This window comes from Stigmatopora nigra, chromosome 4 (assembly GCF_051989575.1).
Source record: "Stigmatopora nigra isolate UIUO_SnigA chromosome 4, RoL_Snig_1.1, whole genome shotgun sequence".
Classification (NCBI taxonomy): domain Eukaryota; kingdom Metazoa; phylum Chordata; class Actinopteri; order Syngnathiformes; family Syngnathidae; genus Stigmatopora; species Stigmatopora nigra.
Genome location: NC_135511.1, coordinates 4,757,511 through 4,777,467, shown reverse-complemented (window position 1 = coordinate 4,777,467; position 19,957 = coordinate 4,757,511). Strand labels below are relative to the sequence as shown.

General features: G+C 38.5%; 1 protein-coding gene across 1 annotated transcript in view; it reads right to left on the bottom strand.

Moving 5' to 3' along the window:
- adgrv1 (adhesion G protein-coupled receptor V1) overlaps positions 1–19,957 on the bottom strand; it is a 96,929-nt gene that overhangs the window by 28,321 nt on the left and 48,651 nt on the right. Inside the window, exons 70-89 of the mRNA XM_077714886.1 lie at positions 19,692–19,890; positions 19,396–19,615; positions 18,251–18,490; positions 17,956–18,099; positions 17,650–17,870; positions 16,970–17,240; positions 15,765–15,908; positions 15,493–15,664; positions 15,273–15,414; positions 14,632–15,200; positions 14,295–14,558; positions 13,728–13,845; positions 13,332–13,503; positions 12,999–13,241; positions 11,458–11,865; positions 9,972–10,144; positions 9,653–9,899; positions 9,430–9,569; positions 8,186–8,346; positions 7,963–8,063 (exon numbers count right to left, since the gene is read on the bottom strand). Of these exons, the coding sequence (XP_077571012.1) occupies positions 7,963–8,063; positions 8,186–8,346; positions 9,430–9,569; positions 9,653–9,899; positions 9,972–10,144; positions 11,458–11,865; positions 12,999–13,241; positions 13,332–13,503; positions 13,728–13,845; positions 14,295–14,558; positions 14,632–15,200; positions 15,273–15,414; positions 15,493–15,664; positions 15,765–15,908; positions 16,970–17,240; positions 17,650–17,870; positions 17,956–18,099; positions 18,251–18,490; positions 19,396–19,615; positions 19,692–19,890 (4,349 nt within the window). The remainder of the gene's footprint in view (positions 1–7,962; positions 8,064–8,185; positions 8,347–9,429; positions 9,570–9,652; positions 9,900–9,971; positions 10,145–11,457; positions 11,866–12,998; positions 13,242–13,331; positions 13,504–13,727; positions 13,846–14,294; positions 14,559–14,631; positions 15,201–15,272; positions 15,415–15,492; positions 15,665–15,764; positions 15,909–16,969; positions 17,241–17,649; positions 17,871–17,955; positions 18,100–18,250; positions 18,491–19,395; positions 19,616–19,691; positions 19,891–19,957) is intronic.

The following is a 19,957-nucleotide window of genomic DNA, read 5'->3' as shown; positions in this document are numbered from 1 at the left end:
AGATTTTTTTTTAATAAATGGATTAAAAGAACTGGATGAAAAGCCCTGAATAATCAGTTTTTTTATAGATCTAAAACATGGTTTATTTGACCTTTTTTAAAATATATTTTTAGATTTTACAAAATTATTTTTGAATTAAAAACACAAAAAATATTTATAAAATTACAATGATTGATTTAAAAGGTGGAAAATCAGGAAATTTAATATACATCTATACTTTTCATTTTAATTTGATCCTAAAGCAGAAAGTTGGCCCTCATGGTTAACTTTCCCGGGCCACACAAAATGATGCGGCGGGCAAGATTTGGCCCCCGGGCTGCCACTTTGACACGTGATCTAGAATAACACAGATTTGTTGATTAGGGTCTAGTGCTATTTAAAAATATTTCAGTCCTGATCCAAAACCTTTGTTTGATAAAGAATGCTTGTCAAAAAAATACAATTAAAACACTATTGCCTATGCAAGGTGTTCTTCTGCTAATTAATTTCATCAAGAGCAACTACATTATGAATATGGTTAGAGTGACAGCTTTCAAAAGTTTTTACCTTGCCAATAAAATGGACATTTGCTGTAGCTGTTAAACAAACACACCTTTGGGAAGTACCAGATCAGTGCCAAGGTTAGTCAGAGACTTCTTTCAATAGCAGTTTAAAATGTGAACTAATCTACGGAACTCGTCTGACCCCTACAGGTCATTGTAGATACTGCAAATCCTTAAATCCACTCTGATCTCATGCATGCCTCCCATATTTCTCCACATCAATCTTTTGTGTGTAACAGAATTAAAACCAATGATACTTCATCTATTAAAACGTGTATTTGTACAATAGGTCCACTGTATCATTGTACTCTCGGTCTCATCTCATCTCATTTTGTTGAACTGCTTTATCCTCACTAGGATCGTGGGGGGTGCTGGAGCCTATCCCAGCAGACTTCGGGCCAAATGGGGGATTACCCTGACTTTTTGCCAAGCCAATCGCAGGGCATAAGGAGACAGACAACCAATCATGCTCATTCTCATACCTAGGGGCAATTTAGAGTGTCCAATCACCCTACTATGCTTGTCTTTGGAATGTGGGAGAAAACCAGAGTATCCGGAGAAAACCCACGCTAGCCAAGGGAGAACATGCAAACTCCACACAGGTGGACCGACTTGGATTTGAACCCAGGACCCCAGAGCTGTTGAGGCCACTCAGTTGCCGGGCCCTGTACGCTCTGTGTAACTAAGAAAAACAAAATACCGAATAATGAATGTGATTAAGCTAGTGGCTATATCCTTCCTCCGTTGAAGGTATCATGATCCTCCCCCCAGGAAGTGAAGCGAATCATTTTAGGCAATTAAGATAGCTGCAGCCATTAGTGACTGAATTTCTTGTGCTCCCATATTGGCAGGCAAATGCTGCATGAACCCATCTGGAGCACCAAAGCGTTCAGGATAAACAAAAGTCCTCCAAAGTTCACTTGACATGCACAGTGCACCCGAGACAAGCGGCCAAACTCCAAAAATAGAATGTTACTCAAGAGTTCTGCAGGTCCGCACTTGGTTTATCATCCGATGCGCCAGCAGTCCTGTTTGTTCTTCGGCGAATCGGAAATTAGGTAAAAGGTATCTAGCACAGAACGCTGCACGTGAATAAATAAATGGGAGGAAAGGTACAATCGGAATTGTTGCTGACCTAATTAACAAGAAAATATGTTTTGAGTACATCTTATGATGAAATAGAGCAACACAACAGTTCTCACAGAATGATTTCCTCCATGATAAAATAAATATGCATAGGGTGTTAATAAATCAAGAATCTCAACACCCCTGTACATAGTCACTGCGCTAAGTTATGTAAATAGCACCAACTAGTCGAGTTACTAGTGAACTGTTGAACCGGGCTAAAGGTGAGAGGTCACAGTGGCCTCCTGTTACTGTTTATATTGTGCTTTTTCTGGAAATAGATGAAAGTTCATGCAAGCAAATTTCAGGTCAACAGTTGCTTGTTCAACAGAATTTTTTCAAAAATGGAACTCCAGAAAAGACATTGTCATTCAGTACATTTGAACTGGGAGAACAAACAATCGCTGAAATGCCCTCACTGTCCAAGGAGTACTATTTTTACCATGGAGTATTCTTATCTAATTTAATCATTCATTTTCCAGTTCCACCCATATGAAAACCCATGCAGGTGCATGGAAAACATACACATTTACACTGATCTCAGTACTGTGAGGTGGACATGCTAACCACCCTAATACAGTGCTAAAAAAATCAATAAATATGAAGGTAAAATTTTAAACTTGATTAAAAAAATGTGCATGATCACATTTTTGGGTTATAGTAAAATTGTTGACTACAGTGATCCCTCAGTTATCGTGGTTAATGGGGACCGGGACCACCCGCGATAAGTGAATTTCCGCGAAGTAGGGATGCCCCTTCAAAAATGCCTAATTTAAAATTTTTTTTTAATTATTTATTCCCCCCCCCCTGTATACAGTAGACCATAGAGAATACAGGTAGAGAGAGAGTGAAATTCATGTTATAACAAAAAAACAACTGTAAAATATGTTGTCTCAATCTAATATATATATATATATATATATATATATATATATATATATATATATATATATATATATATATATATATATATATATATATATATATATATATATATATATATATATATATATATTTTTTTTTTCCCCCAAAAATTGCGAAGCTCTGAATCCGCGGTGGCTGAACCGCAAAGTGGCGAGGGAACACTGTATATATATATATATGAGATGATAACTGGCCTCACACCTGATGTCTCCAAAAGAGTGTTCTGGCTGGGGAGTCAGTCGTATGTACACTGTGGTAGCCTGGTATCCACTACAGAATAATACAGTTTAAACTAATTTGTTTGTAATTTTTCCTCTAATTTTGTATCAAAAGAAAAAAAATCTAGTGAAATTGGGTGATTTGAAGCTTTTCTTTATTTTATTATTATTATTATTTTTTTTTTTACAGTGCAGACTTTACAAATTATCGTTTAAACTTCATGTTTTGACTTTGTTGTGATGTGTTTCTTCCAGAACATTTCAATTTGAACTCTTTGTACCAGGTTTGGATGCCCAAATTTCAAGGTTAAATAATGGATCTCGGAATTTTGTCACAATGGAACTAAGTCATGTTTGTTTACAAGCACTTCCACCAGGATCCTTGATAATTTCCCGGGTAATGACAATAAAACATGAAGTGGGGCACATAATTAGATTGAAGATCGTCATTGGTCAAACAAATGAGTCACACAGGATGTGAAAAGTGAGGGAGCGAACTAGAGAGAGTTCACATTTCGGTGACTGATCATGTTAAACCATTAAGGGACAGTGTTCACTCCAGAAGATATCTATTCAAATGTTTTTAGGTTTACTCATTCACTGCCAGACCAAGTCGCAGAGTATGGGATGTAGGAGTTAGTAAAAAAGGAGTGGGTAAAAGCTATTAAATTGATCGATTCCAGTCCGTCCGTCACAGTTAAAACAAATTGGATGTTTATTGGCGTCAATGGCAGCCAAAGAATCAAGTTATGCAAAGTCAAAAAACAAATAAATAAATAAAAATTAGCCACACTTAACGGAATTCATGCACTATTCTTATTGTTTCCACCTAATTGCAATATATTTGATTTTTTTTCCTGTTCATTAATTCACTCATTTTTCAAAATGCTTATCCTCACAATGGTCATGGTTGGTGCTGGATCCTATCTCAACTAATTATGGGCACCAAGGTGGGGACATTTTGAATTGGTGGCCAGCCAATCGCAGTGCACAAGGAAGCAGACCGCCATTAACGTTCACTCTCATACCTATGGGCGATTAATTTTCATAATTTTTCTTCATTAAATCAAAATTTTTCTTCATCAAATGATAAATTTTCTTCATTAAATCATGATTTTTTTTCATTAGACTCTTCTTCATGCAAACTCTCATTGATATTTATTGATTAGCAACAGTGAAATAATGTTCTCAAAGTAATTCAGATTTTTTTTTTACTTTCAAAGTGGTGAAATGGTGAAAAAATGCTCGGATTTTCATGTATTTTTACTTTTAAATTCTAAGTATGGCTCTGAAGGAATAATGTTTGATAATATGAATTGTTTATGGCTCTCTTCGTCAAAAAGGTTCCCGACCCCTGGTTTAGACTAAAAGACAAAAAAGAAGCAATGACAAAAACATTACACGAAACAACATGATTTTCATCAGTTGTTATCTCATGATGAGAAAAAAATCCAACATGTAAGTCCAGATCTGTCCTACTTCTGGGTCGAGGTCAAGCCCGAACTGTGGTTCTCATAGAAAGACACCCACCGTGTTGTTTCCAAATTATACAACTTGCGTTAGCCTCCCTCTCACACGCGTGAGTAAAGAAAAGTCGATGTTTTTTTTTTTTTTTTTTTGCTGCAGGGCAAATTGTCCAAAATAGAATAGGACATTCTTTTGACGTCAAACACAGCAACCACTTTGTATTTTCATTGGATGATTGATTGGTCATGATGGGAACGGGTAAACTTCCTGAGGAAAAACACCAATTTACATTGTGTGTTGATCTTTCTTCCTGATCATGCCCCTTGCCTCTCTTTACTCTCCTCCCCTCCCAAAACATGACTCGACCCTCTACTAGATAGACACTTATGGGAATCCCACAGCTTGTTCACACTATTGAGATACGGGAAGGCAGGCCGGTGGGATATTATTGTGCTTGTAGGAGAGGTTGTCGCTGATGTGTTTATGGGCTGAGAAGAAAAGCTCTGAAAGCTGGAGCTGGTCCCAGAGTTACAGGAAATCCTCTCACCAGAACAAGAGTTACCTAAACATGCACCCAGATAAAGGACAGCACGGGCATAGAGAGGAGAGGAAACACTTTACTGAGTCACAATGACTCTCCAATGCGTACGTGAGGGCGCAAGTTGTGTTATCATAGGGCTTCTTGGTACTTTTAAATGTGTTTTCTTTAGATTTAAATGTAATCCAGCAAGAACCTAACAGTAAAAATGGGCAAACATTTACTGAAAATGAACATAAGTCGTTGAAGGGTGATGGAACAAAGCCAGTGAACGTTGTGAGTGTAAAGTTTGGACAAGCACAGTGTGTGTTCTGTTTGGTCCACCCGGTCCCGATCCCGTATGTCAGTAGACTGGATGAAAAATGCGTATTATGGTGACAACAGGCTTTGAATTGCAGTAAGATTGTGAGAGTGAAAAGTTGTTTGTGTCTCTGTGTGCCCTGCAACTGATTAGTGAGCAGTCTAGGGTACAGTCTGCCATATACTCGAAGTCGGTTGGGATAAGTTCCAGCTACTCCACAACCCTTACGAGGATGGGCGGCGTGGAAGATGAATGAATAAATGTTTTTATAAAAATGTGTACACCACGAGGCGCAGTTGGTCTCCACCACTAACTTGACGTGGAAATGAAGGATGATAGTCTAGAAAATTGCTAATATATATACTTATATAATTGGAAAAATATTATATATATATATATATATATATATATATATATATATATATATATATATATATATATATATATATATATATATATATATATATATATATATATATATATATATATATATATATTCTTACACATACATATACACAATGAAATATGAACGACTGTCTATTTGTTGTTAAACTCACACACACACACACACACACACACACACACACACACACACACCTGCGTTGGGTAAATTTCCATTCCACTCAGACAATTTTCAGTTGTCTTGCTGAGTACAGAGCCAGTGTAGTCAACCAATTCCCAGAAGGGTTCACTTGATTGCAAAATATTCCTGATAATCTTATAAGTTCTCTGGTCTAGACTTCACATGGAGTTTAGTCACTGAGTTCACCACAATACCAGTAGAATAATTTTGAGTTATTCTTATAAAATGGAAAACTACATCTAATTAACTATTTTTGAATTATTTTTTTTAAAAAAGGATCATCATTAATTGGGGGGTTTTAAATTGAAATAGTATTTAATAATTGCCCATGCCTAAGCTGTGTGGGTAACTTCCCTTCCATCCGAACCTTTTCCCAAATACTCAATTTATATGGGTGACATGATATGGGAAGGGATTTGGTAGCTTAGAACATGTGTATGGACTGCAGAGGCTTCTGTTCTCATAGGTGAAGATATTTTTCTATTTGAGCAAGGCATATTTTTGGTCTTTTTGACAATTGTGGGTCATAAACGCTGATATAAACAACCATTCACGCTCACACTCATACTTAAGAGCAATTCAGAGTGTCCAACCAGGCTACATGTCTTTGGAATGTGGGAGGAAACCGGAGTACTTGGAGGAAACCCACGCAGGCCGGGAGAAAACATGCAAACTCCACACAGGTGGACCAACCTGGATTTGAACCCACAACCCCAGAATTGCGAGGTCGACAAGTAAACACTCAGCCGCAGTGCCACCCTATAGCGCAATCAATAAAAAAAAATCAGTTATAAACGATTAACAAAGACAATAGCATCGAAATGATTTCAGCGTAACCCTCCAAAAGCCCCCGAATTGGTCCCAAATAATTCAAAGGTAATTGGAGTTCAATTGCATCTTTGCCTACACACTAGAGTTCACGCGGCAAAAACACTATGTTATGAATAATAGTCCAATACTCATTTGCAAGTAGGAGGTCTGAACATACATTGACATAGAAAGAAAGCAGGTCGGAATTTTCCATTCCAAACCCATTTAGATCCGGGGGCTCTTTCTGGGCCATAAACGGGTTGTGCCCAATGTGCGTAGCCCCCAACGACTCAAGACTTATGTTTGTCAACCAAAGCGAGGGGCTACCTGTGGAAATTTACCAGTCTCGCATTTGTCACACATACAAACTCCATAGAGGCAAACCAGAGTCCGCATATCTTGCTCACTGGTCATTTGACAGCTTTTTAATGGGAAAGGTGGGGGGCATGGTTGCGTTGTCAGGACACCAGAGCCCGCAAACCACGTAGACAAGTGATCGTCTATCCTTTTGTAAATTCATGAATATTAGCAAAGATGAAAGAAAGATATAGTCTGTGGTGGCTAAGCAGGTGAGTACTGTGCTCATGGAGGATATTAAAAGGGATAGACAAAAGCTTCATCATGTGTGGAAAAAAAATCCAATGCAATTGCAATTGAAAAGACACAGAATTTCCGTTTTCGGATGTGTAATAATGAAGAAAGTGTAAATAAAAGCCATTATTTCCAAGAAGTATAGAAAGACCGATAACAGCTAGTATAAAAGACCTTAATAGGAAAGATGATTTAACAAAGTATTTAAGAATAGAAACATTTCTTTGACCTCTGATGATAAAAAAATTGTGTATTTTATTTGTGTTTGAAAATTGCACATTTTATAGCCCTCGTATAATAGAGAAAATATAATCTAAGCCCAAAAACTGATGCCAGGCACAGCTTTCTTGTGACATGATGATGAGGGTTATATACTCACTGTCTGGAGTTTGCATGTTTTCCCCGGGCTCACGTGGGTTTTCTCCTGGTACTCCGGTTTCCTCCCACATTCCAAAGACATGCATGGTAGGCTGATTGGACACTCTAAATTGCCACTAGGTATGGGTGAGTGTAAATGGTTGTTTGTCTCCTTGTGCCCTACGATTGGCTAGCCACCAATTCAGGGTGTACCCCGCCTCTGGCCCGAAGTCAGCTGGGATAGGCTCCAGCACCCCTTGCAACAATTGTGAGGATAAACCGGTTCAGAAAATGAGAAGTTCACAGCAGAATGATGAAAATAGCCTCTTGATTGGACATCTATCAATGTCAACGGCATTAAAAGTGTTCTGTTTCCTCTGGGATGCACATGACATTGGTGTTGTCTGTACCTTTAATGTTCATTTAGGATGTGATACTATCACAATATTAGATGTTTGAATGCTTTTCATATGTGGTGTATTAAATTAGAACAAAATTTGTATTACCTGTGCTCCGAGGCAGCTCACCATCATGTGAACGAGCAATTTGGCAGCAAACATAGGGAGACGGGAACAGAGGATGTGTGCTATAATGGCCAACGCGAAAGCTGGAAATGGGAGGGAAACAAAAAAAAATAATAATCAGAATTTTATTCACAGCACCACGTCATTGGCACTGAAATGTGAGCATTCAATGCTAGTTGTCCATATTGCTATCCACATGGTATACCTGAGATGCAGATAAACCCAGAGGCATAGAAGCCCTGGTTATATGATGCAAGTGGGGCAAACTCTGCATAGGCCGCATAGATAGACAAGTGGGAGCAGGCGCACTCCACGTAGTTGGCGCTCTCTTTCACAACCCGGCAGTACTGACCATCCGATGACCAGCTAGAGCATTGAGAAAGCAAATGTGAAATAAACAACATAACAAAACTAGGTCGCAAATATTTGAAGATTGCATTCAGTTTGTATAAGATAACAAATAAGAGGTCAATTATTTTCGGCTCTTTCCCTCTTTCAACTCCTCTCTCAATTCAATCTATCAACGGTGTGATTATTGCAAAAACAATGTTCCAGCCAAGGAAAACTTGCCAAAGCACTAAGCAGAAATGAAGACCTGCGGAATGTTCTCATTAGAGTGATGGTGAAAGGAGGATTCATAGTGTTGCAGGAAAATATAATATATATATGTGCGTGGACCATTAAGGAGTTGACCTTGCCACAATATGTGAAGGTGATAGCGAGTGCTAAGCACATGATACTAGGTTTAGTATTGTCTGGGTTAGGAATGGGCATGTTATTCATTTTCATTGTGCAATTATTCGGGAAATTAAGTCATTGTTCACTATTGTTTTTCTCAAAGTTTGACGTCAATGGCATTGAATCACCATAATCATAATTCCTACATATGAATTAAACCAAGGGTGTCAGACTCGGGTTGGTTTGCGGGCCGCTTTAACGTCAATTTGATTTCACGTGGGCCCGACCATTTTAGATATAATATTTAGATTTTTTTTAAATAAATGGATTAAAAGAACTGGATTAAAAGCCTTGAATATTCAGTTTTTTTATAGATCTAAAACAATGTTTATTTTAACTTTTTTAAAATATATTTTTCGAAGATTATTGAACTAAAAACTATACAAATGGATTAAAAAATTACAATTATTGATTTAAAAAGGGCAAAATCAGGAAATGTAGTATACATTTATACTCTTCATTTTAATTTGATCCTATAATAGAAAGTCAACACTCATGATTGTCTTTCCCGGGCCACACAAAAAGATGTGGCGAGCCAGATTTGCGGCCGCCAACTTGACACTCCTTTCTGTCATGGCAGTTACTTAATTCCGCCATAAATTATTATTTTCATAGTTACATTATAACGAAAAATGTGGGAAGAGTCCTAAAAATACAGCAGGGATGTTTTGCAAAGAATTTTCAGTCTATATCGCCATGTGCTTGGACTACCTTTCAGTGGTCTGGTTCCAAAGAAGACACGTAGAACGTCCTGGTTTAAGTGTCTGACCAGCAGTGTGAATTCGATAAATCACTTCTATGCCATCTCCAAGAGGTCTTGACCTTCTGTCCTGAAGGTTGGCTGAGAAAACCTACACAAATAGGTATTTAAATAAAACTATGGGCAATACTGCCGCCTGCTGTTTAAACCTTGCAGAACAATGAAAACCTTCACCTTCCCATTGAGTGCATTTGTTGTATCATTGCTGAGAAACCAGAGGTCATTTCTAAACTCTATAATCTGAATCTGGCTGAGGTTGTTGCACTTGAGCGTGGAGACAGCTGGAACTGCCAGCAAAGTCTCAGGTATCTGGAAGAAATCTGCGTTACGTCCCCAGAATTTGTGCCCGTTGATCTGAGTGGGATACCACTGGAAGGCCGAGATGGACATGTGCGCACATGTGTCCATTGTGGTTCCCCCTCTGAGTCAAAGACACAAAATGATGTATTAATTAAAAAATAAGACACATTTGGAGAAAAATTTGCATACTCACATCTCACAATGATTGCGTGTGATGATGGAGAACGCAAATCGTTCTGTCGCTTTGGCGAGGTGACTGAGCCCCCGTGTGTCAGCTCTGGTGGGCTTGGCCAAACCACACAACAGGTTGTACGTCAAATTACGGCTGCTGTTATCAAGCCATTCTCTCTCGGAAACTGTGAGCAACTGGTTTAATTAAAAAAAAAGAGAGAAATTCAACACATTGTATTGTCATTTGGCCAGCAACAAGCACACAATTAATTCCAATGCAGTTCTTGTATTGGATTAATTCTAAAAGTATAAATATAGTGAGCGGCCCAGTGGCTTGAGTGGTTAGCACGTCGGCCTCACAGCTCTGGGGTTCAAATCCATGTCTGTCCACCTGTGTGGTGTTTGCATGCCTCTGGCCCGAAGTTAGCTGGGATAGGCTCCAGCACCCCCCGCAACCCTAATGAGGATAAAGTGGTTCCGAAAATGAATGAATGAAAAAGATAAATATTGTATATTAGTAGTACTAGTATTACTAGTAGTATATTAGATATTATATTACAGTTTAGTAGTATATTAGATATTATATTACAGTTTATTGATATAGTAGTTTCTTTTAGAGTGAAATAAAGGATTTTTCAAGACATTGTTTACACCTTTGTTGGGCTCTTAAAGAGTAATTCCCCATCATGCTTCTTATCTGTTACATTCTTTCCAACCCATAGTCTCATATACAATTTTACTTGTCTATTTTTCTTGTGGAAGTCAAGCAAATGTCAGCGAATTAGCAAAAGTAATCGAGTTGATTGTTTAAAAAGGAGAGTTTTGCTTTGAATGGATACAAATGATTGTTTCCCTCATTATCATTAAAAGAAGTAATGCAAGCAAAGGGTTTTATAGATGATGACAAAGATACTATACTATGGCCTTGAGTGGCCTGACTTTTGGATTTGTTTACTCTCAATTTGGAACGATTCAAATTAAGTGGCTGTGATTTGGAGGTCCACTTAGCTCAGTCTTGGCGAACAACACTGCACAAATGTATAAGATGATATAGTAATACAGCATTACTGAAAAGTCATACACACATTATATAAATTACTAATACTACACAGGCCTACTATGAATCTATATTATAAAACTTAAAATCAGTTGACTAAAGCAGATTAGTAACAGATTAGTAGATTAATAAGTAAAAAGCAAGTAACACCTTTCCTTTGATTTAATTAGCGAATTACTCTTGTTTTTTTTGTTATTAAAAATATATGCATTAGAAAGGAGGCTGGAACATATCAGCTCTTTGCCTGCCATTGTTGGTAATAGACATGCAAGCCATTTAAAATGGTATATAATTTGCTGCCAACCCTCCCATTTCCAAGAGGTTGGACATTTGCTAGTGACAAATTAATTTCAAGTCACAGCAGAAGGATGAAATGAACCAATATATTTGGATGTCAATTTTTGCTGATAGCACTGAAATAGTTAAGCAGACCTTTATGAGAATTGTTCACCTTTTCCAGAGCTTCAAACATAGCTGTCATCTGTTCCTGAGACAGAGTGGTGGCTGTCTGATCGATAAGTCCTCGCAACACCTGGTTGAGCGTTGGCGGATTGAGAGGTTGATGTAACTTCCCAACCAAGGCCCACATAGAGGCACTGGCAAGATTCGACACCAGCGTAACATTAGCTTGGCCGAATTCAGTGTGTACTCTTGCGCCCCCAGTCGCGTTAATCAGCTTCACTTGGAAGCGCTTAGGCCGGGGTATAGATGATTTGGGGTCAGAGGTTAGATACATTTCTACGGATGTGTTGCTTTGACCTGCATCAAAGGTCAGCTGGCCCTCCTGCTGAGAGAAATCTAGTCCTTCCTTAGCAGGATAGATTACAAATGGTCCGAGCACCTCCTCCCTGGGAAGCTCCTATAGGGGAGACAGATTTGTGAGTTACATTTCCACCCCTCTTTCCATTTTCTATAACACTTGTCCTCATGAAAGCCACCACGAAGATACCATAAATTGGAAACACTTAATGAATCTCTCGAGAATGAGTTAGGAATGTTTAGAACTGCTGCTGCAAAAGCGAATGGATGGATGATACGATATATATGTATGATATGTTCAGTCTTTTAAGAATGGAGAATAAGATGGGAATGTAATGTAAAAACAATGGTTTACTATCTCTCAGAGTCCACACAAAAAAATCTTTTGAAGTTCAGCTACATCAATACTTTCTTTGATATGCCATCACATAAAATTGTGATCCTAAAACCCACAAAAAAAGACTAGTCTCAGAGGTCTGATCCTTGTTTGAACCACCATGAGGACTGTGACCTGTGTCTCTCATTTGCTTTCACGAGAAACTGATTAAAGTTGACAAGATGAAAGCAGGAGAGCTCAACTATGTTCCTGTGTAGTGCATTTTATTTTCTCCTTTAATCTTCAATATGACTCCGTGAAAGTGATGGAGGACCAATAATCTTTTGTCGGTTTGAGTGCATTCAATATAATTCTGCATGGATAGTGTAACTATGAACAATACTATACGAATAAAAAAAAGACACTCAGATGATTAGTATTAGATTAATCATAATTATTATAATTAAATGGAATGTTATGACTTTAACCATTTACAAATAGAGACTAAAGAATAAGCCCAGGGGAGCACAGTTCAACCTAAGCAGCCAAATTGAAAGAATGACCAAAATAATATCACACTCCCTTCTGATTATGTCATCTATCCTTGAAATTTGAGTCAAATGGGCCAATGCATTTTTGAGATTTTAGCCTATTAAATCTATTCTGATCTGACTTTGGATTTCATTACCTTTTAATTTAAGCACCTCTTCCATTTCATATAACAAACATATACTGCAAGTTTGATAAAAATCACTTAACTTGGTCATGAGTTATTCCGAACACAGATATACAGGCCAACAAATAGGCAGACACAAGGAAACCAATACAGAATGTCCACTTTCTGTAGGAGCTAAGACGTAATTTTCCTCATCTGCTATTAATCTTATTGAAAAAATATGAAAGTAAAACATGCGTACCATAGTACGATACCATACTGATATTTTTGAAGCTATGCTTGCTCTTCTGTGCACCCAAAGACTCAGCTTTGTAGTTGTTGGAGTGGCAGTGGGTAACCTGTGGCTGACGTCAAAGTACACAACACCTCGTGGATCGTCGCTCTCCAACATGGTGACGTTGGCAAATCGGCCGGTTTCATCAATGGTGGCGCCTGAACCCACTTGAAAAACTTCCACCAAGAACCAAGTGCTGTACTCCGGTTCCTATGGGAAGATAGATTATAGGTTAATTTTTTTGGCTCTAAAGAATAGGTCAGTATTTTACTTGAATGTAAGCAAAACAATCTATCTCACCTCATCATCTTGGACCTCCAAAGTAAAAGTACACATGACCTCTCCTCTTTTGCAAGATGCAAATCCTGATGTGTGAATCAGCTGTTTGGTAAGGTTGACACCATTGCTGATAAGAGTTGGCACTGTTTTGTTGAAAGTAGCTCTCCATAAAACTTGTACATCCTCAAAAGCTCTATGCATTAAAAGAAAAGAAAATAGGAATTGAGAGGGATCATGTTTTAGTGTCATTGTAATCGCTGCCTGGCCTCCCATTCAAAATTGATTAGTCATCTATTGCTGTAAATGGCAGTCAAAGAGTTAAAATCAAGTGTATAGAAACATGTTTTTCCAGATGAAACCCTTTTTTCTTGAAATTGGCAGACATTTGTATTGCGCACATTATAATAAAATACGTACCGGTTTTCCTGCCTCTCTACATACAATTGAACTGTTTTGTTCCCTGAATCTTCATCCAGAACTTGACCAATCAGGGACGTTTGACTAAAGCCTATGATGCCATTATGGAAATCGCTTCCTGAGAAGAAAATTATACAAAAAAAGGTAGTGAGGTTAGAGAGGGTAGCAGGTAAAAAACATTGATTACACCATAGTTGCTGATTCAAATGGCAATCGAGGATGAGGACAGCAGTGACTCAAATCAAATCAACCCTTTTTCATTTGTTCGTTCATTAATTCATTAATTCATTCAATGTACCTTACAAGGGCTATTAGCACTAGAAAACACAATTTTCTTGACCTCAATCTAACAGCTGTTTTAAATTGATCTTTGGTTGCGGAATCTACATGATCTTGTTTTTTCTTTATCAAAAAAAAAGGTTAGCATCAGATCATTTGGATTCGGAAACCGAAAAAAATGTTGAAAACAGCTGTTACACATAAAACATCAAAATTGTTTTTTTTTTTCCTTTTTCTTCTTTTTTTCTTCATAGTGTTGCCCATTGTAATTGAAAATTATAATCTTACCAAGAATTGTGATTTTGGAAAAGGCCCCATAGCCCTGTTGTAGACTGTCAGTGATTTGCGCCCCTCCCTCAGGATCACTGAGATAGATAAAGAAAACTTCCTTTCCTTCTGGTTCGGAGTCATCCAGGATGAAGAGGACCACCTCAGTCTCATTCTGGCCAGCCAGCAAGTGGACAATACTAGACTCCAGGTGGAAGTCATGATTCTCCTTCGCTAGAGGCCAAACAGGCTCCAAAGCAAAAGGGAACGGTGTTGTGCTTCCATCTGGAGAATATCACATGTAAATTAACCCCCAAAAATAAAACTGAAAATACAATGATTTAGTAAATCAAAGTACCTCCATATGCTTGAACCTTAACTCGTACATCTCCAGCCACACTACCTGACCTGCGCACCCTGAGGAGAATTTTTCGTTGTTGCTGGCTGTCTTCATCATTGTCTTCGGGTACTTGGATCAGTCCTGGTCCTATACTTAGAACTCCACTGGTCACATCGCTGGCCAGGATGGTAACTGTTGCTAGTCTGTATGGTGGGTTAATTCGAGGGAAGAGCTCTGCCTCAGCCAAGTTTGGACCAAGGACTTTGACGTCTGTAAGGTTGACGCGAAAATATTCATCCGGCTCTGAGATGGAGTCATCAAGGATGGAAAGCTGGAAGGAACGGTTTGTTTGGCGAGGCGAGTCAAAAGTCAAAGCTCCGTGTGGAACGGAGATAAAATCGTCTCCTGGGACTGCGCTTCCTGCTATTGTTGTGTAAGAGAGGCGAGTTCTGTTGCTACGAAAACCATACAGCTTCTGGACATAGAGTGTGATGGTATGAATGTCCTCTTCAATGACCAGCCGGCGGGAATCGGGAGAAAACTGGTAGACTCCTAGCGGTTCCACTTCTGTCATGGTAAATCCTGACCTGTTCATACAAATGTACTTGAATTGGTGTAGAATAACATTAAAACGTCCAAATCACTTAGGGAACTCTTACCTGAGCTTCACATGGCTACCTTCAACTGTGATGGAGGTGGCTCCAGTCAGGTACAATGCATGAGCAGTTGGCTCAGATGCATCAGTCATGGCTGTCAGATGTATTATTTTGGTCCTCTCTCCATGGGAGAAGGTCAAAGAGCCTGAAAGAAGAAAGATTACATTCCAAATTGTAAAATTGCAATTGTAGCACGATACCCCGATTTATTCTGGATTGTTACCTGAATCTGGCACAATTGTTCCGATTGTAAAACCTGGTAGAGACTCTCCCGGGGGATACCCTGCCCTCCACTGGACTGTGATATCCCCAAATAACCCAGTTCGTGTCACTTCTGCTTGGCATTTCCCTGTTTCAATGCTTGAAACTGATAAAGCCAAAGAGGCAAAACCCACCTGAGGAGCATATTACATCATATGCAGTACTTAGGTTGGGCGCAAACATGTATCACATTATACTATAACGTGATCTATAGTGATTATAGATAATACTAACCTCGGAGTTGGCGGCTTCTTCAGGTACAGTCAGCCTAACAACAGTGGACTCGTGATAGAAGGTGGGTGGGGCACCAATTAAAGGACTGAGCATTCTTACATTAGTCAGCTCGACTGTTAAACTCTCTCCCAAAGACAAAAAAACCTATAAAAAGAAAAAATCTGTCAATTGAAATGTGTTGAAGGTGAATGAACTAATGTTAAGTCACCCCCTACCAGTCAAAATAAAATGGACATAAACATTATCGTGGAAATGTTGGTCTAAAATTATGGTAGTACGCTGTTGGCTCCTTTATTAAACACTGATATTGTTTTAAAAAGGATAAATGCATCAATATAACAATAGTAGATTGCTAATCTTGGCATACAAAGTACAGTGGTAGCTCTAATTATGAATGCTTCGACATACAAAATTGGCAGTGGCTCCTCAGCCGGTAACCGGTCAAATAGTCCCAGAGGCTATATAGCTGGTAACCTATTATTTAACATTGAGTGAATAGGAGATTTTCTAAACCATTCAACCAATCTTATTGAAATTTGATGTGTTATTGCCAATTGATAGATTTTAACATTAGGTGAATAAGGATTTAGTGACTATTATTTAGGCAGTGGCTCCGTAGCTGTAGTTTCTTACTATTTACCCCACACAGAATTCTTACCGGCTAAATAGCCGTATGGGGCCATATAAGCTATTTAGCCGGTAACCGGTTGATATCTGTGTGGGGTAAATAGTAAGAAAATACGGCTATGGAACCACTGCCTAAATAATAGTCATTAAATCCCTATTCACCTAATGTTAAAATCTATCAATTGGCAATAACACATCAAATTTCAATAAGATTGGTTGAATGGTTTGGAAAAAGGTGTTACTTTCATGTAGAATATCTATTTCTACTCACACTGTACTAACACTTATTGGTACCTTTACCATTTTCTAGCTCCCAACTCCTCTCAGGCTTCCCATTGACTATAAGAATGCTACATCTCCATGATGCCAGAACCAAGGTTAGCGTGCTGTTCGCACCAACAAACGCGATTATTAAAGATCTTCTCTCTTCTTACGAAAAATCCAAGTCACGAAACCACTCGTCACGGAACCAATCATATTTTGTAAGTAGAGGTACCACTGTATTGCGATATATCATCATATCAATGTGTATTGTCAAACTCTTGATGAAAAACCTGTCTGGCTATATGTTCAGTCACCTGGTTGCTTATGTGTAGCATGACAGCACTGAAAGCCTGGCCCTCACTGAACAACAGTTGTCCTTCAGCTTGTTCTCCCACTATGTCCATCATCTCCTTGGTCCCACCAGAGATTTTGTAGCTCACACTGACATTGCCAAACAGCCCTGCGAGCCGAGCCACATTAATCTCCAGAACTCTACGGATCTCTTTCCCTGACCCAACAACTGACACAGACTGCTGCTCCGGATTTAAGGAGAAGACACCATGGGGGTCATCATTTGCATTGACTCTGAGTATGAAAGACAAATACAGATGATGGAAATTATAGTAAATAATAGGGAAAAAACATGCTATTGAAAGAAATAAAATGTATCTCTATATTTGATGGGAATTAGACAGATTACGTAAATTCAATGTTTTCACTGGAAAAATCCATTTGATAAAATAATGAATTATTTTTTCCTAGTCACAAAAAATCAATACAAAAGATAACAGCAATAGTAAATAACAGGGTAATAAACATTCCATTGAAAGAAGTAAAATGTATCTCTATCTGATGGGAATTAGACATTTTTAGGGATTTATTGTTATTTTAGTGTGATAGTTTTCACTAAAAAACTTGACACAGTATATTTTTGGTGTGAGTATGATTTTTGAAGCGACTTCTAAAAACTTGGCACTAAAAATCACAAACTGACCTTATATGGGTGCGTAAAAGGTCCAAATTATCATCCAAAGTAGCACCATCCTCCACTGCTGTTAGTTGAATAGTGTAAAGCTCCTCTACTTCTGGCACAGTGTCAGGCTGAAGACTAACAACTATTTCTGCTTCCCTCTGGCCTGCCATGATTAGCACTGAGCCAGAAAATGTAGAAAAATCTCCAGCTTTGTCAAAGTCAGAGAATATCTCCCAATGAATCTAGAACAGAAAATGACAGTTTTTATGGCATGAATAAATCAAATCTATATATTTGTATTCAGTTTAGCATTTGAAAGGATTTTACCCGAATGGTACCCATAACACCCTCTCGACGTGTAACATGTAAAGAGATGTTGACTGGTCCTTCTGTGGGTTCATTGTAAACATGTTCTTGAAGTGCATTCTCTGTAAATCGAACTATACCCTTTGGGTCTCCAAATTTTTCAACCTGCATGGTGAAACAATATAGATACATTCAAAGTATATTTTTCACTTATTTTAAATAAAACGTGTAACCAAGGGTTTGATCACTGCCATGCCCTCGCATTTCAAATAGATCAGATGTTTATCACTGTCAATGGCAGCTAATGTTTGCTTGCCTTCAGTGTTATGGATCCAGTTTGCGAGTCGATGTCCACATCCCCACTGACAAGCCTGAGCTCAATTATAAATATTTCTTCCACCTCCACTTCACCATGAGGAAGGATCCGGAGTATAATAGAGCGCGTGCCTTCTTCCCCATCATTGAAGAAAAAAGTCCCATTCAATGGCTCTTTAATGTCTCTATTGGATGGAGGCAAAGCATCTCTGCTATTTGGGCCCAGGATAATCCAAGCAACCTGAACAATGAAAACTCAATTAGGAATAACAATGTGTGAGGGCCGAAGCTTTTCTATCAATATCTTAAAAAAAAAAATTCGTAACAGAACTTTCCAAAAGATAACATTTTTCAGCTTTGGTTAAAACAAGATGAACACAGAATATTAATGAACTGCTAATGCAGCGGTGTGTAAACTACTCCACAAAGTGGGCCCGTGTTTTCATTCAACGCATAAAGGGGACACCTTTTCACCAATCCAGGGTCCGATAAGTGCAATGAGTGGATTGCAGTCAGGTGCTCTTTGTTTCCACAGAAACCTGATTTGTTAAACATTCTGAATCTGATGGAAACAAAGATCAGGACCCACTATGGCCCTTGAGGATCGGGTTTGCCCAACCCTGCGCGAACATTACACAACTTATGATGCCTTTATATGGTGTCATATTTGCTAAAATAGGATAAAATAACATTTTGTGAGTCGAATATTGCCAGGGAACGCATGTACAAGTTTTCTCAAAATGTTCTACTAGAATTTGAACTTTCCGAGAAGAAACAAAAGTTTCCCTTTCGAAAGTGCACCAAGTGATTGAGGAGTTGTAAATTGTTAGACGTTTCATAGAAAGATTTATCATCAATATGCACATTGTTTGATTCCCCACTTTGCTCAACATATGAGTGGAACCATATTAGTAATGATAATTTACAAAAAATTACAAACAAAAACTATCTCGTAACATCATGACATTTTGATGATGCATGCACTGTGCAAGTGTTGGTTGCCAGATCCAATTATGAAGTTCCATTTGCAGTGTGTTGAGGTTGGTGATCTCATTTTAACAAAGCTCGTTGAATGAAAACAAATAGCTGTTCAGGAATGAACATGCTCACAAAATCATACGTAAAAAAACAAAGTACACTACTGACCGTTGCATTACCTACTCGTCCACCAGTCCTCTCCAAAACAAGCGTCAGTTTTCGAGTTTCATTTGGGTTACGAATGGTGATCAGACTTTCATTACGGAACCGCACAACACCACCCGGAGAGTCACTCTTGTTGATCGTCACCCTGGTGACTGTTTGAGAGCCAAGTACTGCCCCACCCGTGGTTCCAACCAGTACGATCTGGAACATCTCTGCAGATTCACTACAACATAGCATTTTTAGAGGTTATTTATGTTGGTTAAATTACCTTTGATTACCCTATCTCTGAATGTTCTCACCTTTCCGTGTCATCTATGATAGTAATATTAACAACACTACTTTGCTGGCCGTGGATGAACATTACTGAGCCATTGTTTGCAATGTAGTCAAGACCAGGAGTTGCACTCAGGCCTATCGAGACATACTCCACAGAGATCATTCCATAAGAACCTGCCACCCTCACCACTGGAATCAATACAGTGCCTGCATCCTCTTCAACTGAAGAAAAAGTTGTTATTGGTGCTTTGTAAACATTGATTGACTTATTGTCATCTTATTTTTGACT